Here is a 22031-nt window from a genome sequence, read left to right on the forward strand (position 1 = left end):
CCTCTCCTAACTACTCTCTCGGATCCTACTGGGTCCCCTCCTTAAAGTCTAACCTCGGGGAGCCCCATCCCTGGACACTCCCTTATTATTGTCCCACTCTGCCTAGAGCTGCCTAGAGCAGCGCTTCCCCTGGACGGCCCTCGCTATAAGCTCCGCCCTTCTCGGTAGCAGCTGCAGTTCCAGTCTCCGCTGTCCCACGCTCCCCTAGTCCCTCCCCTGGACCACCCCTGGGCTGGTGATTAAGCCAACACCGCCCCTCCTAGTGTCAACTGGTTAGGAATGGCTGAAGGACTACTTACAGTTAGTGGCCTGCCAGGAGGAGGGAAAAAGAGGGAAGGGGGCGTGGCTGAGGGGGGTGGGTCTGGGCCTGGAGAGTGAAAGCGAAAGCTGGGGCGGCTAGCCCCGAGAGAGTCTAGAGCTAGCAACTGGAGCAGCATGGCCAAACCTTGTGTGGTTCGCCTGAGCGGAGAAGCCCGTAAGCAGGTAAATGGGGTCCGGAGGCCAGAAAGGGTTGAGGAGTCTTAACGGAGATAAAGCTGGGTGCTTCTGGGCATCAAGGCCTTGCGTGAGAACTCCCCGACCTCTTTCTTTAGGGCTTTCACTTATGCTCCGGGATTACCCCTGCCCTGTCCTCTAGCCAGCCTGCACACTGAGAAGGGTTTTACAGGGAAAACTGGCATTGTGGGACAGACTTGAGCTACAGTTGGAGGGCACCCGGTTGCGGGGGGTGGGTTCTTATTCTTTACAACTGAACCCCCTAACCAGCGTCTGGCTACTGCTGTCTGTGCAGGTGGATGTCTTCAGACAAAATCTTTTCCAGGAGGTAAGTTTCTGGATTCAAGCGATTCGACCCAGAATCTTAGCGCTATACTCTCAAGGGCCACAACCTTTGAGTAACCCCCTAATTCTTCTAGTTTTGGTCTCCTAACCTTCATGTTTGCCCAGGGTGATTTAACGATTGGTTTCTATTCCTAATCTGATCGCTCTTAGAACTCTTAACTGCTTTTACCACTCCCCCACCCTCTAGACAGGAGGGAAAGATGGTGTCCGAAATACCCACAGTCCTACTTCTGCCGTCCATCAGATTGGGCAAGTCCCTTTCATCCCAGGGCTACTGTTTCCTCACTTGTGAGTGTGGGACTCAGTAATTTCTAAGGGCTTACTTGTCGAACATCTCTTCGGACATTTTGTATGATGGTTTTTGTAATGTAACTGACAGGCTGATGACTTCCTCTCCACATTCTTGCCACGGAAAATCATATCCCTGAGTCAACTCTTACAGGTGAGTAATATAAAACTCCTCTATCCCATCGCCTGGCATCTCTCCCACCACCTGTCCTCTGACAATTAGTATCGGCATGTTGGAAACTTAGGCTGATATAAAGCTTGAGCCTAGGTTAGGAGGGAAGGCAGGGGAGGCTGTGACTGGTGAGGGGAGGGGACTGGGCAGTGCTTGAGAATAAATTCTGCAGGAGGACTCCCTCAATGTGGCCGATCTCTCCTCCCTCCGGGCTCCTCTGGACATCCCCATCCCAGATCCCCCACCCAAGGATGATGAGGTAAGGTATTTAGTGTGCAGAGCTTGGACTATAAGCCTGTAGCCTCCTTGAGTTTTCTAGAGCTGCTTTCCCCTTTTTGCCTTAGATGGAAACAGACAAGCAGGAGAAGAAAGAAGGTAAATGGAGAACTGGGTGACTGGGAGGGAAACGTACATTGATGTGGAGTAACAAAAAGGCCTGTCTCTATCTTTTCTGTAGTCCCTAAGTGTGGCTTTCTCCCTGGGAATGAGAAGCTTCTGGCCCTGCTTGCTCTGGTTAAGCCAGAAGTCTGGACTCTCAAAGAGAAATGCATTCTGGTAAGCCTGGGAACTGGAGGAAGTGGGAAGAAAAGCAAGGCAAACCGGAGACCTGGTTTTAAATAAGAAAACGTGCCTTTGTGTCTTGGATTTGCATGGTGCGTGGTGTGGGTGTGTGTGTGCGCGCGCGTGCGCGCGCAGGCACGCGCGCATGCACAAGCGCTCACTGAAGGGTGTGTAGGCGTGTTTTCCATTGCCCATTTGAAGGTCAGAGGTCAACATGTGGAGTTTTTTTAAGGCACTGGTTTCACTGAACCTGGAACTTGCTGTTTAGCTGTCCTGGCTCACCAGGGAACCTCCAGGGTCTGTCTGTATCACCCCCCCAACACTGGGGTGACAGTGTATTCCACTGTGCCCTGCTTTTATGTGTATGCTGAGAATTAGAATGTAAGTCTTCCTGTATTCGTGTGTGCGCAGCTAGCATTTTACCCACTGTCCAACCCTTCAGGGTTAGATAGTCTTTGTTTTTCTCATTTGTTTGCTATCTGTCTGGTATCACAATGGTAACTGTAAAAATGAGAGGCTCTGCTATAGCTACCTCTGTACTCAGAACCTATCATGTCAGGCACACAGTGTAGGTGATAAGATACAGTGAGTCAGTTTAAAAGTGTAAGCCCTAAAAGGACCCAGGTTCCGATCCTGGCTCTGTCATTTATATAGCTCTCTAAGAAACTGTGACTTTCTTGTTCCCTGTGTTAAAGATTGCCAGTGATTAGATGAGATCAATAGCACGAAATAAGTGCTCAGATAAAGCTGTCATCAAGAAGTAGCATAATAGGGAGGCAGAGGCAGAAGGATCCATATGTATGCCAGCTTGGGCTACATATGGCACTCCAAGACATCCAGGACTGCATAGAAAAACCCTGCCTCAACAAGCAAAAGAACCTTCCACCTTGCATTGGAAGGGAGAGATGGCTTGAAGGTTAAGAGTACTGGCTACTCTTCCAGAGAACCCAGGTTTGATTCCCAGCACCCACATGGCAGTTCATAAACATCTGTAATTCTAAGTCCAGGGCAGCTGACCCCCACCTTTTTTTTTTTTTTTTTTTTTTTTTTTTTTTTGCCTATGTGGGCACCAGAAATTCATGTGATGCATAGATATACATAAAACCAAAATACCCATATACATAAAAATAAAATATTAGAAATGTTTTTTTTAATGGCATAATAAGAGTCCAGAAGGTTTGTTGAATGAATGTTCCTTTTAACATAGGTAATCACATGGATCCAGCACCTGATCCCCAAGATTGAGGATGGGAATGATTTTGGAGTGGCAATTCAGGTAAGAACTGGTTACTGAAGACAGGGTAGGAAGAGGCTTGGGAGTGTGGGATCGGAGGGAGAGAGGATAGTGAAGGGGGGGAGATGAAATATTTTCTTTGCTTCTCATGTTTCTATAGGAGAAGGTGCTAGAGAGAGTGAATGCTGTCAAGACCAAAGTAGAAGCCTTCCAGACAACCATTTCCAAGTGAGAAATGCTACATGACCATAGGAACCCTACAGGAAGGGACTCCCCTGCAGGAGTCTCAAAGCTAGGCAATTCTGTCAGAATGATTGTAGACTGAGGGGTGAGGTGTGTGGTTGTACATCTTTAACACACACATTCTTCACTTCTTACAGGTACTTCTCAGAGCGTGGGGATGCTGTGGCCAAGGCCTCCAAGGAGACCCATGTAGTGAGTGCATAGGCCACTAGCCTTTTAGCTGAGGCTGGTCAGGGGTGGATTTGAGGTCCTTCTTGTTTTGTTTTTGACTTGCACAGTGTGGGAAACACTATTCCAAAAAGCAACACTGATTAGGGCTCCACCATCCTTGACTCCTTTCTTTACTTAATTCTGTATTTGTTGGTGCTAAGATGGGGCTTATGTTCCAGTTAATCTCTTCTCTGTATGAGAAAACAAAATTACCATCCTGACTTCCCCTGCTGATGTACTCACTACTTCCTACTTCCCAGATGGATTATCGGGCCTTGGTGCATGAGCGAGATGAAGCAGCCTATGGGGAGCTCAGGGCCATGGTGCTTGACTTGAGGGCCTTCTACGTGAGTGTGAAGCAAGCTCCCTAGGGAAGTGGATGGACGGGGTGTGGGAAGCCAAGAACCTAACTTTGTTCTTCTGGCCCTTCCTCCAGGCCGAGCTTTATCATATCATCAGCAACAACCTAGAGAAAATTGTCAACCCAAAGGGTGAAGAGAAGCCATCTATGTACTGAGCTAAGGATTAGAAGGAGAATAAATGATTTGTACTTTATGTAGATTACTTCTGTTGTTCATTCATAGATCATTTATTGAGTGCCTCCTCTGTCTATACACCAAAGAAAGGCAAATATGGTAATGAAAATGGGAGAGCGTTTGTCGGAGAGGTGGCTCAGCATTTAGGAGCACTAGCTGTTCTTCCAGAGGACTCAGGCTAGATTCCAATCACCCACAAAGTGACTAGTAACTGTCTGACACCCTCCTTTGGCCAGATATGTACAGTGCACAGACATACATGCAATCAAATCACCCTTACACCTAAAATAAAAACAAAAAATTAAAAAAGAAAATGGAAGAAGGTGCCAGGAAAATGAGGTTGAGCTTGAGACCCATTGTGTTCTCAACAGTTCCTTTCAAAGAACAGGACAGAGTAGGGTGTGGTGAACGTGCCCTTAATCTCAGCACTCAGGAGGCAGAGGCAGGTGGATCTGGAGTTTAGGGCCACCCTAGTTTTTATAACAAGTTGAAAAAGAGTAGGGTATGAGTTTGCATGCCTTGTCAGCCATGCAAGTAACCTGTTGTGTGGAATATACAAGGTATTTCCATCTGATTTCATGGTAAAAGGGTATTTAGGCAAAGCTGTTGCAGGAGGAATTAGGCTTTGGGTAGACTTGGAAGCTTTATGGCTATGGTATGGGAATTACGAACAGTTGGGAAACTGAGAGCAAGCTTGGAGGGAGAATAGGGTTATCCTAAGATTTCTCAGTGCTGGCAGAGAGAAAAGGTCTTAAAAAGGGGACTAGAGAGATGGCTCCACAGTTAAGAGCACTGACTATTCTTCCAAAGGACCTGGGTTCAATACCCAGCACCCAGATGGTGGCTTACAACTGTCTGCACTTTCAGTTCTAGAGGACCTAAGATCCTCATACAGATATTCATGCAGGCAAAACACCAATGCACATAGTTAACAGTAAATAAATTGTTTTTAAAAGGGTATTAAACAAGAATATATCACCACTACTGATGAGCATTATGGAGGTGGGGAGTTGCCTTTTTATCTCTTGCCCACCCCCCTACCAGTTTCTGTCTTTACATCTGTTGGGATTTGGGTGTTGTTCTTGTTTTTTAATGTATGTGTCTCTGTGTTCCTGTGTGAACGTATTCTTTGTGTGTGTGCAGTGCCTGTAAAGGCCTGAAGAGGGTGCTGGAATCCCCTGAAGCTGGAGTACACAGTGGTGGTGAAACACCTAATATGGGTGCTGGAAACAGAAGCTGGGTCTTCACTGCTGAGTCATTTCTCCAGCCATGTTTTTGAGGCTGTTTTTAGAAAAGGTTTTTCATAGCCTAGGCTGGCCTCAAACACATAGTGTAGCTGATGCTAACTTTGAACTCTTGTTCCTCCTGCCTTCATCCTCTGGTGTGATTGCAGTTTAAGATTCACTTCTGGGGTGGTGGAGACCCTGTGTGGCTTGTTAGAGACTCCAAGGGACTTTTAAATTCAGGCTCTTTTTTTTTTTTTTTTATAATCTATTAACTTTATCTTATGCACATTGGTGTGAAGGTTTCAGATCCACTGGAACTGGAGTTACAGACAGCTGGCTGTGAGCTGCCAGGTGGGTGTTGGGAATTGAACCTGGGTCATCTGGAAGAACAGTCGGTGCTCTTAACTGTTCAGCAATCTTCTCAGCCCCTTAAATTCTGGCTCTTGTCCTGTTTTAAAATATGTCAAAAGAATGTGCTGTGGGGGCTGGAGAGATGGATCAGTGGTTAAGAGCACTGACTACTCTTCCAGGGGACCTGAATTCAATTCCCAGCACCCACACAGTGGCTCATAACTCCAGTTTCAAGGAACCTGACACCCTGATACAGACATACATGCAAGCAAAACACCAATGCAATTAAAAATAAAAAAAAAAATAATAGTGTACTGCATGAGTTTGACAGCTGGGAATTTAATGCTCATATTATTTATCCGTAAAGGGTCATGGACTTGTCCTTTGCCTTAATGGTGCTGCACTATGTTAAGGAAACCAAAGGCCAGAGCTTCAGGTTGGGAAGATTAGGCTACTGGTTATCTATGGTGCAGACCCACGCGCACTCGTTCTGTAGCTGAAACAAGGAGAACGTTTTTGTCGACAAGATTCTCCGAACACCCAGCTAGGGGCCAGCCCTCCACCTACTTGTCTCTGCCCGTAGGGACAGACAGAGCAGGTAAACAGGAGAAGCCAACCTGCAATAACCTGCACAAGTCAGAGCTGGGCGTGGTGGCGCGGGGTCTGTAAAGTTAGGGCTTTTCCCCTTGAGAGATGAAAGCAAAAGCGTCGGTGAGTTTGAGGCCAGTCTGGGCTGAGACTCTGTGTGTCTACCCTCCTTAAAACAACAAAACAAAACAAAAAGCAAAGTGTTTAGCTAATAAGCCTGTGGGCAACTTTCTTTCCTTTGCTCTAATGCATTTCTTCCAGTTCGCTTTAGGCCAAAGCAAGCCAAAATTTAAAAATTTTTTGATTGGACAAAATAAGAACGTCTTACCCTATCAGAGAGGATCACGGAGGCGGGACTCTTGGCTAGGGTATGACCTGGAGCTGGCCTGCCTGCAAGAGCGCCTGCCCGGGAGTGGTTAGAGGAGGCGGGGCTCGGTTCCGTGGGTTGCGTTTGGACCCAATTCTGGAAAGAATTGGGGGCAGGCTGAGGAAAGAGGTCGCCTGGTGTTAGAAGCTTCTTACACCTAAGTGAGGAAGCACAGGTCCAGAACAAGCTCTCTTGCCGTGGTTGGAAAGCCATACTGGTTGGGGTTCTGCGTGCCACCAGGCCTGGTTCGCTATGGGGGAGGTGGAGATTTCCGCCCGGGCCTACGGGAAAATGTGTCTGCACGCATCTCGGTACCCATACGCTGCTGTGAACGGATTGTTGCTGGCTCCCGCGCCGCGGTCGCGGTCGGGAGAATGCCTCTGCCTCACCGACTGCGTGCCCCTCTTCCACAGCCATCTGGCCCTGTCGGTCATGCTGGAGGTCGCGCTCAATCAGGTGTGGCCTCGAGAACCCCGCCCCCATCCCTATTCACCGCCCCCACCACCCATGCTACGTTAGGACCCTCAGCCTAAATGCATGCTCAACCCTTGGCCGCAGTATGCACCCACAGAGCCAGAAGCTTGATTTAGTTACTGATGGCCCCTTTCTCACGACAGGTGGATGTGTGGGGCGCACAGGCCGGTCTGGTGGTAGCTGGGTACTACCACGCCAATGCTGCCTTAGACGACCAGAGGTGAGTTGGGTAGCTAGGGACCAGAAGGAAGATGATTGTGGCAGGTGTGGGTGACATGCAGATGGACCAGCGTCATTCCTTTTATTTTTATTTTTTCATCAAGTGCTTAGCAGCGGGGTTGTGCACCAGACGTTATACTGAGTACTAGGGTGAGAGCATGAATATGACAGTCGAAGGACAGTGCACTTGGGGTGGGATACACAGCTGTCTTTCGACTGAACAGATTGCTCTTGAGTGAGGTGCTTCCCAGGTGCTGTAAGAATTTACAAAGTGCGACTAGGTGGCCCATGTTTTTAATCCCAGCACTGGGGGGAGGGGGGAGGTAAACGCAGGCAGATTTCTGTAGTTCGTGGTCACCCTGTTCTACAGAGGGAGATCCAGGACAGCCAGAGGCAGAAAACTCTGCCTCAAAAAACAAAAAGGGGGAAAGAAAGAAGAAAAGAAAAAAAATAACAAAAAGCTCCCCCACATTATACATATATACTACACACACCAAACACATTTGATTTTAATATGGATTAACTTAGATCTACTGTGATTTCCTTCCCCTCTCCGAAATTAATACTTCTGATGTCTTGGCATCTCAACATCTACCTCATCTTAACAGCTGTATAGTATAAATGTGTACACACCATGATTTACTTAATGCTATAAACATTGAAGTCTTTAAAATATATACACGCACATATATATGTATTTATACATACACACACACACACACACATAGATATGTTTTGTTTTTCAAAACAGGGTTTCTCTGCATAGCCTTGGCTGTCTTGGAACGGACTCTAGACCAGGCTGACCTTGAACTCAGAGATCCACCTGCCTCTGACTCCTGAATGCTGGGGTTAAAAGTGTGTACCACCATGCCCAATTAAGAAAAAAAAAATTATGGGAAAAAAGAAAAAGATATATTTAATATAGCCATCCTAGAAAGAGGACAAAGAGATCCAGTAAGACATGGCTACTTTTCCCAGGTCTGTCTTCTGGGTCTCAAAGAGAGATTAAAGTTTAAATAGAGGGACAAGAATATGCATAGCTAAGCAGTGAGGAGCAAGGTGTGGTCTTGCCACCACTGACCCATCTTTGAGCTTCATATTTGTCCTGCAAGGTCATCTGATAAGTTGTTAGAACTGTGTGAAATCTCTCGAAGCTGTATGTATGCAATCAGAAGAAGGCGAGAGGGCCTCTGAAGACCCATCATTATATGTGGACACCCGACAGTGTCATTTGGGTCTGTTTTGATCGTGGTGGCCAGATGACACAGGGGTAACAGGCCTCCTTTTGGGGTTTTTAGTCTGTTAACAAAAGAATTTTAAAAACCCAAGGACAGTTTTATTAGAGTCGAAAAGGTTCAGAGCAAGCAAACTACTTTTTCAAGTCATATCATTCAAACCAGCATGGAGGTCAGACTCATCTCAGAGAAGCATGGAATGTTGATCTGTAGAGAAAGAGAAAGGAAGTCCAAAGTATCAAAAAAAATCACACTTAGGTTCTGGCCAGTATCCAAAAGAAATGGGAAAAAAAGTTTTATCTTTCTGATTCAGGCCTCAGAGAGTTGGGCAGACCCAGCCAAACTTCATGGTGGCTCCTAGGGACTGTCTAAGTTAATTTAAGTTAGCATATAAAGTAATTGGTTCCACTGTGGCATTTTCATACATAGTTTTTTTGTTTTGGTGGGGGGGGTTGAGGGTTTTTTTTTTTTTTTTTTTTTTTTTTTTTGAGACAGGGTTTCTCTGTAGCTTTGGGGCCTGTCCTGAACTAGCTCTTGTAGACCAGGCTGCTGGTCTCGAACTCAGATTTCTGCCTGCCTCTGCCTCCCAAGTGCTGGGATTAAAGGTGTTGGCCACCACTGTCAGCCCCATATTTTATTCTTAATTATTCTTCCCCAGTACCCTAACCTATTCCTCTTCCCCACTTTTGCTGGTCCCTTATCTTCTTACCCAGTAAATTATTTACTATTTTTGTGGTTTGCCCTTACTGTATATATACCATGTTATAATCACACACCACTTATGCAGTGCTACTAGAAGCCAGAAGAGGGTATTGAATCGCTTGAGACTGGTTGTGAGCTGCCAAGTGGGTGCTAAGATTTGAACCCAAGTCCTCTGGAAGAGTAGCTAGTACTCTTAACCACTGAGCCACTGCTCCAGCTTTCTTGGTTTTGATTTGGATGATTAAGGCAGATTACCTTCTCCAAAGCCTACTTTAGATTTCCACTCTCATCAGCAGAATCTGAGCACCTGTTTCCCACAGCATTCAAGCATCAAGCCATCGTTGGTCAAGCAGGCCGGACATTCCCAGGCAAGCAGGGAAAGGCTACAGCTGTGCACACATCTAGGCAACCTGGGAGACCTGGGTCTGCCCTCAGTTGGCTCCTTACTCCTCTGATTTTCCCCCATCACAGCCCTGGGCTTCTGGCCTTGAAAATCGCCGGGCGAATTGCAGAATTCTTCCCTGATGCGGTGCTTATTATGGTGAGGCTTGGGCTTTAGGGTGGGGAGGTGGAGAGGATGTGGGAGAGCATCCCAAGACTCTCATCCCTTGTCCACCCAGCTGGATAATAAGAAATTGGTGACTCGGCCTCGTGTACCTCCAGTCATTGTCCTGGAGAACCAGGGTCTTCGATGGGTGCCTAAGGACAAGAACTTGTGAGTGCCCTGCTACCTCTATCACTTCTTGGAAGTCCAAGACTCCCAAGGCCTCCTTTGTCCTTGGCCCTGCCCCTTGGCTTCTTTAGACACAATCCTTTTTGTCTGGCTCCACTGTTTGACCTCCACGTTTTAATTTCAGAGTGATGTGGAGAGACTGGGAAGAGTCCAGACAGATGGTGGGAGCACTGCTGGAAAGCCAGGCCCACCATCACCTTGTAGACTTTGACTGCCATCTTGATGACATTCGGCAGGACTGGACCAACCAGCGGCTTAACACTCAAATCACCCAGTGGGGTGGTCCCACCAGTGGGAATGCCTGAACCAGAGGGTCAGAGTACAATAAAGAGATGGGCTATCGGGCAACATATATTTATTGTGTTTGGGAGGCAGAGTAAGGGAAAAACCCCAGCAGGAAGAAGTCTGGGTACAGTCTATAGTTCCTGGTAAAGAGCAGGAAGGTCTGTGTTGTACCCATCACAGAACGAGAGAGGGGGCTCAATAGATCATTCCCTTTGTTTCTCCACGAGGCTTCTTGAGCTTCTCGAAATTCTTCAGGATGATGTCATATAGCACAGCCTATGGGAACATGGAGTAGTGGAGGTTAGCCACAGGCCCCAGTGGTTCTGTGTCCCATTCTAGCTTTGGAAAGGCTGATCTTGTCATCCTCCACCACAAGTCTACTTGGTGAGAAACTGGCTGGTCTGGGAAAGATGCCTCTGCCCAGCCCAGCCCAGCCCAGCCCTCCTCACGTAAGCGTTACGGATCTCCATGACCATCAGACGGATGTCCTGGTACTCTGCCTCGTCCAGCTCGTGCACCAGCTGCCGATAATCACCCTGCAGAAACTCAGGGTTAGTTCTGACTCAAAATGTGTCTTCCCCAGCTCAACCTGACCTGGGCCTCACCTACCACGTGGGGCTGCTTGGCTGCTTTGGTCACTGCATCACCCCTCTCTGAGAAGTACCTGTGGGAAGTAGAAGTAGTGTGTATGCACTGGGGGGGGGGGGAGGGGATGGGGATGGGACACCGCAGGCCTAACCACAAAGGCAGAGTGGGCTGGGGGTATAGTGGCCAGGCAACTCACTTAGAGATTTGAGTGTGGAAACCCTCCAGCTTGGTATGAAGGCTGGTCATCAGCTCAAACACCTTCTCCTGGGAATGAAAGTGATGAGTTAGAAGGAAGCACAAGCTATACTGGAGGGCTGTGGATTGAGGGGGCAGTGCTCTTACCTGGACAGCCACTCCAAAATTATTCCCATCCTCTATCCGAGGTATCTGTAGTTGCAACCAAGTAGTAACCTTCAAGCAAAGGAAGGAGGTTTTACCACCGCCCTCTCCCTTACCCTCTATATACACACCCCACGCCCCAAGTTCCGTTCTTCCCACTGCCCACAGTGAATGGGGGAATACCAGGTCCATGTTGAGCCCAAGGCTGTCTCCCTTGCTCTGACCTCTCCGATATGCAAGCATTGTCCTAATTGGCAGAGACCAAGAGGACAAAGCCTGAAACAGGGATGAAAGTGAAACTCACCAGATTGAGTTGCTCAATGACATCCTTGATCTCAGGCTTCAGGCGCTGCAGGAGGGCCACAATCTTTTCATTGCAGTTCACAGGGCCACAGGGAGGGCCTAGACAGTGTGCAATGGGTCAGTTAATGACTGAGCTGGTGAGGTCTGGAAAGGGAAACATGGATGCAACTTGGAAGTTTGGAGACACAAGTCTGTCTCTTCCCAGGTTTCAGATACCTTTGTCTTCATCTTCCCCTTTTTTCTTCTCATCTTTCTCTTCTTTCTGTGGGGAGGAAGATGGGACTGAGGCTGGTTTCCTCTATGGCTGGCCCACCTCCCAGGCCTCCCAACTTGCCTCCTGTTGTTTCTTCCGCTCTTCTTTCTCTTTCTCCTTGACTGGATCAGGTACTGGGATGTCCAGCGGAGCCTTCAGATTGCCCAGGTTGGCTTCATTGAGAGCTGGCTCCTAGTGGGAGGGCCGGAGATGAGGGCGTTCCTCTTATCTCACCCCACCCCCATCCCCAGGCTCCTCTTGAGTACCCGCAGGACCCCTGTACCTTTAGGAATGCATCCAGCTCTGAGATCTTCTTGGGAAAATAGCTCCCAAGCAGGTTCTCTGTCTGTGTGAGGTGGTGGAGGAGGATGGGGTCATAATCAAACGCCCTTTCCTAGGCAGTGAAGTAAGGGCTCACACTGCCCAGCAAGGGAAGGCTGAGCAGCAGCAGCTGGTTGGAGGTGGGGTTGCCCATGATGTAGGTCTTACCTTACTACACAGGTCTTCCCGAAACACATCCACCTGTAGGGTACAGGCAACCCTTCAGAAACCTAGCTTTCAGGCCAATTCATTTGAGGGCACTTCCCTTTGGGCTGTGTAGGGGCCTGACCTGGGGAATAGAGTGGATCCCTCTAAGGCCACACCTGAGGAAAATGAGATGGTTCCCTCTATAGGGTAGCCTGAGCTGTTGTAGTTTTCAGCACACCTGAAACTCTCTGGGGAGAGTTCAGTGGATCCCCAAGGGGGCTGGATTTAGGGAGATTCCTGGGGTCACCAAGATTGTGCAAGGAGAGATAAGCCCTCTGCTCAGGAGTGGCATGGCATACAAGCCTTTAATCCCAGCACTCAGGACGTTAAAAAATCAGGTGGGTCTCTGTGAACTCGAGCCCACCCTGATCTACATATCGAGTTTCAGGACAGCCAGGGCTACATAACAAAGAGCCCTGTCTTAAAACAAAACCCTTAGCCAGTGGGCAGAGGCAGGGTGCAGGCATGTGTCCTTCTAGAGTCAAAGAGCTCGAGGTGGCCAGGGCAAGTCCCTCTCCCTGTCTCTGTGTAGCCCGGGCCGCAAGCCAGCAGACTTCACACTAGCTCTCGGCTTCATTTCACCCCGCTGAACCAAAGCCGCCTCACCTACCCCCAGGGGATCAGGTGCTTCTGGCAGTAGGCTTAGGGAGCAGACCCCCTACTCAGATGCGGGGTTAGGAGCTGATCTCTGGAACCCAGGTCCGCTCCGAGCCACGCCTCTTTAATGCCTCTCCTCGCCATTCGAACCCGCAGCGCTCACCTTGGCTTGGGCTTCAGGATGGACCCTCAGTGTGGCCATGGTCGGAGCGGAGGGGGGGGCTGAACGCCGCACGAGGAGCCTGGAGTGGGTGGGCAGCGGGAAGGGAAAGCGAAAGCAGAGCTCGAAACCTGCACGGCCTTCCTGGGTTTGGGGAGTGGAGGGACTGCAGGAGGCGGGGACAGCCTACTGAGAGGCGGGGGCTCCTCCAGCAGCCCGAGTAGCGTTTCCGCCCAGAGCTCGGGTCTCTCCTCTTGTCTGCCAGGCCCGCCTCCCAGAGCCCGCCTGCCCGCACCCGCACCTCTAAACCCTTCCACCCCCGCCTTCCATTACTTCTGCTAGGGCCAGGGCAATAATAAGCCTTAATTGGGGGTTTTTAAATCTTTTCTGATTTGGAGCAAGAGCTGGTCTTTCCTCGCCTTGCTGGCGTGGTCCCGACCATCATACTCCGGTCGGACAATGCTGAGAACTGGTACTCTCCTTACCCAAGCTCCGCACAAAGCCACTGTGGCACATTCTGTTGCCCTAGGGACCATTCCCCAACAGCAGGGATTCAGACCTCTATGATAAAATTCAAAGACCTTTCTTTCATCATCACTTGTCCCCTCCAAGTTGACAGTCTATTGCTTTCCACACTCATTCATTACACAAGCAAATACTTGTAGGTAGTGTTTATTCCAACTTCAAGAACTCTGCTCTTAGGAAAACTACAACACTCTTCCCTCAATGTCCTCACTCAGTTCTCAGTTCGGATGACAATTTTTCAAAGAGAAGTTTCCTTCAGAAAGTACCTTGCTTGTCCAGTTTATTACCTCATCTTGTTTCCCAGCACCAGTGACTCTGACATTAGCCACTTTTGTTTGATTTTGTTTTTGAGACGGGCTAGTACAGTGGTTTAAACAGAGGCAGGAAAACTTTCTGTCAGGGGTTGGTGATGACTATTTAGGTTTGGGAAGTGTTACAATATCTGTAGCAATAAAGCTCTGCCAACTGCCAGAGGGAAGCAGCCCACAAAATGAATTAGTGTGGATGAGTTTCAATAAAACAACCTATAGACCTATAGGTCGGGGACTTTGAGTTTCATGTAATTTTCACACATCAAGAAATACTTTTATTATTCTAATGTTGAACAAAAAGCCATGCTTTGGCGGGCAGTGGTGCCCCTGGTCTTTAATCCCAGCACTCAGGAGGCAGAGGCAGATGGATCACTGTGATTTTGAGACCAGCCTGGTAGAGAATTCTAGGACAGCCAGGGCTACACAGAGAAACCCTGTCTTGAAAAACAAAAACAAATAAAAATTTCTGGAGATGGGGAGGTGGCTCAGTGGTTAAGAGAACTGGCCACTCTTCCAGAGGACTTCTGATCAGTTCTCAGTACCCACATGGCAGCTCACGATTTCCATTAACTCCAGTTCCAGAGGATTCAATAACTTCTTCTAGCATTTACAGGTACTGTACATACACAGTGTACTGATACACATACAATAAAAGCATCCATACACACAAAAAATAAAAATTTCACAACTGAATAATAGGAACACTACTGAACTTATCTCCCTGGGATGTTGTGGAGATTAAAAATTGTGTGTGTGCACGAGAGTTCATGGAAGCCAGAGGTGAATGAAGTCTTCCCTTATTCTCTCCCCATTCCTGATTTATTGAAAAAGGTCTCATACTAAATCTGGAGCTCATCCCTAGTTTGGCGTAGCTGGTTAGCAAGCTCCAGGAATTCTGTTTCCCCCTGCGCTGGGATAACAGACTCATACTGCCATGCCCAGCTTATTATCTGGGCTCTGGGTATCCAAACACAGGTCCTCATTCTTGCACAGTAGTGCTTTACCACCCAACCATCTCTGTGGCTTCTAAATGTATTGATCTATATAAATAATGTATACACTCTTAGAACAGTGCCTGATGCAGGCAAGCATTTGCTATTTGTGTTGTTTCTCTTTTGCTTCCTCCAGAGCTCATCTGCTTCCAAGTAGGAGAAGCCTTGTTTGTCCTGTTCACGCAGCACAGAACTATGCTTGGCTTAACTCACCGTTGTGAAATGAATGAGTTCGCCTTTCTTATGAGACAGAAGTAGGAAAGGTCCTGGCATGAGTTGCCCAGATAGATAGGCCTCTAAGGAAATCAGGAATCTGTGAAGAAGGCAGGAAAAAACTAGGTGGAAGATGAAGCATCTGCTAAGGGAAATCTGATGGATACATCTACGGGCAATTGCCAGCTTCACAGCTCCAGAAAGCCAGAAGTCTGCAGACCAGGAAACCCAAAGGATGGAAGGCAGGTAAGGGAAAATACATTCAAGGTCAATGATTTGAATGATGAAGAAGGAACTCGAGCTTCTTCCAGATTATTCTCTTACCCTTCCCACCCTCTCTAGGCCGGAAAAGAATAAGAGCCAGAGCCAGGCCTAGTACACTTTTATTTATTTATTTTCAGTTATGTTTGCGGATTGAGCGGGATCTGGGGAAGAGCCCGTGGCCTGGAATCCCAGGAGACCAGGGTTGGTGGTACCAGCTGCCATAGGTAAGGTACCAGGCAAACGTGCCTACTGCAGCTCCCACCACCTTGTGGGTGTATTGATGGAAATAGATGACGGTGCAGAGCAGCAAGAAGTTCCAGAGGCCCAGCAACAGCACATTGAGTAGGAAAACAAGGCGCAGGGGGGCCCCAGCTGGTAGCCCGTGGGCCAGGTACTTGGCAAATACAGCCGCTTCCTCAGCCATGAGGAGGCAGCAGAAGGTGAGGAGGAAGGTGTGGGAGGAGACAGTGTAGCCTCGCCATTGGTGGCCGGCTGCCAGGCAGCTCCGGCGGTCAGGCAGCTCATGCAGCAGTAGGCCCTGGGGCAGAGGCTCGAAGCAGGAACCAGTCAGGTCCTCGATGAGTAGGAAGGCCCGTCCGGCCCCCCGCCAGACAGCTGCCCCCACCACCAGCCGGCTCAGGTGCCTGGCAGTCACTGCCACACGTCTTGTAGCCAGGAATACCACCAGCAACACAAAGCCCCCCAGGAAGGTACATGTCCAGCCCCATGCTGAATTCACAAACTTTCTGTGGGTAAAAAGAGGGAAAGCTACTTGAGACCCCCATCCATGTTCCACACACCATCCTTAGTTCTCTTTTCAACCCCTACCATTTCAACATTGTCCGTCTCCTTAGACCCTGGGCATTCTAGGGTACACATTTCCTCTCAATCCTTTTACTTCCCCCGCACCCCCAGGCTCTGTTCCTCTCCCCCCTCCTTTCCCCCTGACCTTCTCAATCTCCTAGTCTATTTTTAGTGTTCAGACTGGCAAAAGAACAGAGAGGCCCAGAGAAGGAAGGTGGGATCCCTGAGTGTAGGCAGGCAGCTCCCATGGACTCTGGTCGACTCACATGTTGAAGAAGTTGCCGTGGCTAGCGAAGATCGTCCGAGAGTTAACATGAAACTGCAGAAGGGGACCAAAGATGACCACTGCGGCCAACCAAGCATGGTAGAGGCGCCGTAAGCAGGGGCTGCCTAGAAGGCGGGCGGCTTGTTCACTTCCAAAATATAGTAAGGCAGAGGCCACCCAGAGGAGCACCTTCACCAGGCATCCCAGCAGTGCTCGGACTCGGGTCCCGGTCCCCAGCCCTGCCCCCACCATCGGCCCCCGCTCCATGTTCCCTCCCCTCCCCACTAACTGCCTGCTCTGCTGGGAGGCTGAGGAGGGGCTAATACCCGCCCCCCCTCTAGGACAAGGATAGGCAGTGACAGGTGTGGCAGACACAGGGCAGGCAGCTGGGAGGCAGGGAAGGGGGGCGGGAGTGGGCCAGTTTGAGGGCTGACAGTCAGCATGGTCCTGGCTTTGGGTGTTTGGAAGTATGTCCTGACATGGCTTGTGTCCTTCCCTGTTTTGTGTTCTCAGTTCCAGCCACATTCTAGTTTGTGTCTCAGGGCAAGGCCTGCTGTCCAGGGCTGTCCTTGTCCACAATCCAGCAGTCCTTCAGTCTGCTTGTCTTATTTTGTCCAGCTGAAGCACACATACCCTCATCTCAGCTTTACCATGTTTTCCTCCGGAAAATCTAGGCCACAAAATCAAGCAAACGTCAGATGCCTGTGTTAGCCAGGGTTTCTAGAGGAGCACAGAAGATAGAATCAATCTAAACTAAAAGGGAGTTTATTTAGAATGGCTTACAGGCTGTGTCTACCTAATTCCAACAATAACTATCTCCCTACAGAAAGGGTACAGCCAGGTGGTTATTCAGTTCATGAGGCTAGATGGCTCAGCTGGTCTTTAGTCTATGTTAGAGCCCCCAAGAAGTAGGTTCTAACAGGACAGATGAACCCACCTGCCATTGAGAGTGAGGGCAAGCTGGCAAAATGCACAAGCTTCCTTCTTCCATGTCCTTTATTTAACTTGGGTAACCACCAGAAAGTGTGGCCCAGGCTTATGTGGTTCTTCTAACCTCAGACGATCATGATTTAGGGTGGAACTTTTCACCTCAAGTTAGCCAATCAAAAAACTTCCTCAGGTGTTCCCAACTGCTTCTGTGTCCGTTCATTCCAGGTGCAATCAATTTGATAACAAGATTAGCCATCACAATGCACTGTAATAAACTAAAGAGTTTATCTTCTCACCAATTGTGCATCCTTCTCCTGGGTTCTGAGACAGTGAGGTGTGTACACAGCATGATGTCATAGGTAGGTCATAGAAGTGGCTTCCCTGGGGTAGTCACTACAGTTATAGTGACCGAAGCAGCTCAGCTAGGCTCCTGTTCCAGTCCAGATGAAGATCTCAGAAAGGCCAGTTTGTCCCAAGATGACTGTGCACGTTGGTGGTGGCAGAGTGAATGCACAGGGCATCACCTGATGGGTTACAGCTTGTGTCCATGATGACAAGAATCAATAGGCGAGTTCCAATAGGTGAATTGCCCTGAGAAAAGCAATTGTGTAGGATGATTGTGGCCATGGCTGGGTGCTCAGAGTGATGGGTAAAGATCCTAAGAAAACATGCCCAATCTGTCATCCATCAAACTTTAAGTCTGGCCAGGTGGCAGTGGCACATGCCTTTAATCCCAGCCCTTTGAGGTAGAGGCAGGAAGATCTCTGAGTTCTAGAGCAACCTGGTCTACAGAGGCAGTTCCAGGACAGCCAGGGATACACACAGAGAAACCTTGTCTCAAAACAACAAACACCCCCAAACTTTTGTCAGTTTTTTAGTCAATTACCCTGGGTCCCATGGTTCACACAAACCTGGCCTCTCAGTCTGAGCACAAGGCAGGACCTACCTAAGAAGTACATGTTATTTGGTAGCTGTTTCAAGATATGGCTTCTAATCTTTCCTTGTTCCTTAAAGCTGGGATTTCAGAGCAGTGGAGGCCCACAAAGTAGTGAAAGGAATGAGTGAGCAAGGATACTCTGGTTGTGGGCCTAGTTGTGATTGAGGAAAACCAACTAGCCACCTTCTTTTTCATGCTACTGGGGATCAAACGCAGAGGGCCTCAGGCATGTACATGATCATTGAGCTGTACCCCCAGTATCCTCCCTTGTTTTCGTTCCTCTCCCTCTTTTTTGGGGGGCAGACAGGGTCTTATGTTTCCCAGACTGGCTTCAAACTTTCTGCATAACCAAGAATGATCCTGAACTTCTGATCCTCTTGCTTCTATCTCCTTCCTGAGTGGCTGAGTGCTGGGAATACAAGTATGTACTACCAAACATATTAAAAATTATTTATTACTCTATGTGTGTATGTGTCTCTGTGTGTTATGTCTCTCTCTGTGTTTCTGTCTCTGTCTCTGTGTGTGACATTAAAAATTTTTCTTATTACTTTGTGTGTGTATGTGTCTCTGTTTATGTGTTGTGTGTCTCTCTGTGTGTGTGTCTCTCTCTCCCTCTCTCTCCCTCTGTGTGTGTATGAGAGATGTGGTGGAGGGAGGACATACACATGGAGATCAGAGGACAACTTTGGGGAATCAATTCTCTCCTTCCACTGGGTTCTGGGGATCAAACTCAGTTTTCAGTGGCACACAGCAAACCCTTTAGCCCACTGGACCTTGTGGCCAGCCCCCAGTCCTAACTTAATGCACTGCTGGAGATGGGACCCAGAGAAACTGACCTGTGTCTCCAGTCCTTTTATTTCTTCCTGTTTTCTTCCCATTGTTTTCTTTTTTCCTTTCTTTCTTTCCTTCCTTCCTTCCCTTCTTCTCCTCCTCCTTCTCCCACCTCTTCCTCCTCCTTCTTTCTTCTTCTTCTTTTTTTCTTTTTCAAGATAGGGTTTCTCTGTGTAGCCCTGGCTGGAATTCGATTTGTGGACCAGGCTGGCCTCAAAATCACAAAGCTCTGCCTATCTCTGTCTCCCAAGTGTTGAGTTAAAGGTGTGTGCCTCCACTGTCTGGCCTTTTTCATTTCTGAGAGTCTTATCCATAGGCCTGGCTGGCCTGAAATTGTGACAATCCTTAGCCTCCCAAGTGCTGGGCTCAACTGGTGTGCACCACCACACCCAGTCCAATATGCTTTTATGCTTCAAGGTCTTTTATTGGTCATTTACATCATCTTTGTAGCAAAACAAAACAAAACACAAATTTTAAATTTGGTTAAAAATTTTTTTTTACAGCTGGGTATGGTGGCACTCTCCTTTAATGCCAGCACTGGGGAGGCAGAGGCAGGCTGATCTCTTGAGTTCCAGGCCAGTCTGGTCTACATGGTAAGTTTCGGTGCAGCCAGGGCTACACAGAGTAACTCTGTCTCAAGGAAAAAAAAAAAAAACTAATAATAATAATAAAAGCCAGGTATGGTGTCATGCTTTTGTAATGACAGCACTCAGGAATTTAAGGCAGGAGGATTGACTCAAGTTCATTGCCAGCCTGATCTTATGTAGTGAACTCCAGGCCAGTCTGGGCTACAGTGAGGCTGTCTCAAACAAACCAAAACAACAAAACCCCCAAACAAAAACAAAAAATCCCTGCTAAACAAAACAAAAAAATCCTAAAACCAAAAAGCCAAAAACAAACAGTTCTAAAGATTATAAAACAATAGTTATTTTCTTCCCTTTGGAATTAAATTTCTATTATAATTATTAATAGTGCCATTTATATTTGTTAACAGGATGGTAATGTCTAAGGATGACATTCTGTGGCTCCCTGAGATTACTAACAAATTTTTCTCTAAGTTTGGAAACCTACAGGTTCATCTTAGGGGCGAAATGGCAGAGGAGGACTATGCTAGTTAGGTTTTTCAAATTCGCACAGCCTAGAGTCATGGGAGAGGAAAACCTCAACGAGGAATCTCCTAGATCAGATTGTCCTGTGGACATGACTGTGGGGGAGTGATTGATGACTAATGTAGGAGGGCCCAGTGCAATTTGGGTGGCACCATTCCCTATGCAGGTGGTCCAGGGTTATATATGAAAGGTAGCTAAACCTAACCCAGCAGATGAGCCAGTGGTGTTCCTCCATGTTTCCTGCCTCAATGGCCCTTAGTGATGGGCTGCTACCTGGAGTGTGAGCCAAATGAACTCTCTCCTCCTGTAAGCTACTTTTTCTTAGTGTTGGTTTTATTTTTATTTACTTTATGCGTGTTTTGCCTGCATGTATGTTTGTACACTTGTGTGCCTGGTGTCCATGGAGGCCAGAAGAGGGTGTTCAGTTTCCTAGGGCTGGAGCCTCGTGTGAGTGTTCAGAATTGAACCCAGATACTCTGGAAGAGCAACCAGCACTGCTAGCCACTGAGGCCTGGTCAGAAGTTGATTCACAATAAAAGGACACTAGACCAAGGAGCAAAAGGACAGGCAAGACATGTTTTTTTTTGGTATTGTTTTGTTAGAGACAGGCTCTCATAAAGCCCAGGCTGCCTTCAAACTGCTCTGTAGCTCATACCTTGAACAGTGACCCCTCTCCTCAGCTTCCACATCTTAAGCAGTGAGATTAGAAGCAAGTGCCACCATACCATACCCAGTTTAATTTGGTGATGGGAACTAACTCAGGACTGCCTTCTCAGCTCTGGACAATTTTCAATTCTTTTACATTTATTTATATATTACGTGAACATGTACATACCAGTATATGTGTTTGTGTAGGTCAGAGGACAACTTGTAGGAGTTGGATCAAACGAACATCAACAGGTTTAGTGTTGTTCTTCAGTATTGTCACTTAAAGACAAGTGCTGAGCAGTTGTTTTGGGGGCCAGATGTGGTATGTGTGTCTGCCATTTTAGCTACTCAAGCTAGAGGATTGAGCAGACAAAAGCATTCAAGACCAGTTCAGAAGATACAGTGAGCCCTCCCCCTAACTTCCGTGGCCATGAAAAGTCTATGACTACCACTTCAAACACATACCTGCTTTAAAAATTGCCTCAAAGATCAAGACATGTAAGGAAAGATCTAGATTGTAGTGTGTGAAGAAGGCCATCTCCTCTGACCTTTGGCTGCTCTAGGGCTTGGGGATCTTTTACTACTCTTAATTGTGTTTGGTGTGGGTGCTCAGCGAGAGGACAGCTTCTGGAGGTCGGTTCCCTCCCACCACGTGGGCTGCATGCATCGACGTCAGCTTTCAGTCTTGTGGCAGGTGCCTTCACTGTGTGAACCCTCTTGCTAGCCTAAAGGACTTGGGGGTGTGAGTGAGCTGGCTAGTGCTCTTCAGGTGAATTCATGGCCCACTCCCTCTGCATCCTGGAACAGTTCCAGAGCAGAGTTGACACAGATATGCCTGGGCTATAACAGAAAATGTGCTTGTTATCTGCTGTCTCAAGGTACACATGATGCATTTTCTGGGTTGGAGAGGAAAGACTTTTCCAAGCCTCAGTAAGTGATTGTAGGTTTTCTTTCATGTGTAGAAACTCTGATTTCCTATTTCTGAGACAGGTTCTCAGGTAGCACAGACTGGCCTCAAACTAATTATGTAGCTGAGGATGGTCCATTTGTCCTCAATTCCAAGTCCTGAGACTACAGCATGTATTGCCACACCCATTTTAAAAACTGTTTCCTTGAAGAGATGACGACAGACCTCGGATAGGAAAAGGGGAAAGAGACACAGACAGTGAG

The 22031-nt window shown here is 48.0% G+C and overlaps 4 protein-coding genes across 4 annotated transcripts; 2 read left to right on the plus strand and 2 right to left on the minus strand.

Annotated features, from left to right (window-relative positions):
• The first annotated feature begins 375 nt into the window (after positions 1 to 375).
• Positions 376 to 4103, plus strand: Psme2 (proteasome activator subunit 2). Its single transcript, XM_051195670.1, has 11 exons — positions 376 to 483; positions 791 to 823; positions 1220 to 1282; positions 1473 to 1559; positions 1645 to 1675; positions 1758 to 1855; positions 3069 to 3137; positions 3256 to 3323; positions 3476 to 3530; positions 3809 to 3895; positions 3985 to 4103. The coding sequence occupies exons 1-11, from the start codon at positions 436 to 438 to the stop codon at positions 4063 to 4065; spliced, it is 720 nt and encodes a 239-aa protein (XP_051051627.1). The 5' UTR covers positions 376 to 435; the 3' UTR covers positions 4066 to 4103.
• A 2536-nt stretch (positions 4104 to 6639) lies between these two features.
• On the plus strand, positions 6640 to 10327 carry Emc9 (ER membrane protein complex subunit 9). The gene is made up of 5 exons (XM_051195675.1): positions 6640 to 7072; positions 7234 to 7310; positions 9718 to 9787; positions 9867 to 9961; positions 10104 to 10327. Exons 1-5 carry the CDS (start codon positions 6869 to 6871, stop codon positions 10282 to 10284), a joined length of 627 nt encoding a protein of 208 aa, XP_051051632.1. The 5' UTR covers positions 6640 to 6868; the 3' UTR covers positions 10285 to 10327.
• Positions 10318 to 13294, minus strand: Psme1 (proteasome activator subunit 1). The gene is made up of 11 exons (XM_051195674.1): positions 13036 to 13294; positions 12237 to 12269; positions 12031 to 12093; positions 11829 to 11939; positions 11711 to 11756; positions 11496 to 11593; positions 11195 to 11263; positions 11049 to 11116; positions 10874 to 10928; positions 10714 to 10800; positions 10318 to 10540 (listed from the first exon to the last, which is right to left on the minus strand). The coding sequence occupies exons 1-11, from the start codon at positions 13072 to 13074 to the stop codon at positions 10460 to 10462; spliced, it is 750 nt and encodes a 249-aa protein (XP_051051631.1). The 5' UTR covers positions 13075 to 13294; the 3' UTR covers positions 10318 to 10459.
• A 2173-nt stretch (positions 13295 to 15467) lies between these two features.
• Fitm1 (fat storage inducing transmembrane protein 1) lies at positions 15468 to 16688 on the minus strand. Its single transcript, XM_051195676.1, has 2 exons — positions 16408 to 16688; positions 15468 to 16083 (listed from the first exon to the last, which is right to left on the minus strand). Exons 1-2 carry the CDS (start codon positions 16671 to 16673, stop codon positions 15471 to 15473), a joined length of 879 nt encoding a protein of 292 aa, XP_051051633.1. The 5' UTR covers positions 16674 to 16688; the 3' UTR covers positions 15468 to 15470.
• Positions 16689 to 22031: the final 5343 nt, after the last annotated feature.

Source organism: Phodopus roborovskii, unplaced genomic scaffold, assembly GCF_943737965.1.
Source record: "Phodopus roborovskii unplaced genomic scaffold, PHOROB, whole genome shotgun sequence".
Taxonomy (NCBI): domain Eukaryota; kingdom Metazoa; phylum Chordata; class Mammalia; order Rodentia; family Cricetidae; genus Phodopus; species Phodopus roborovskii.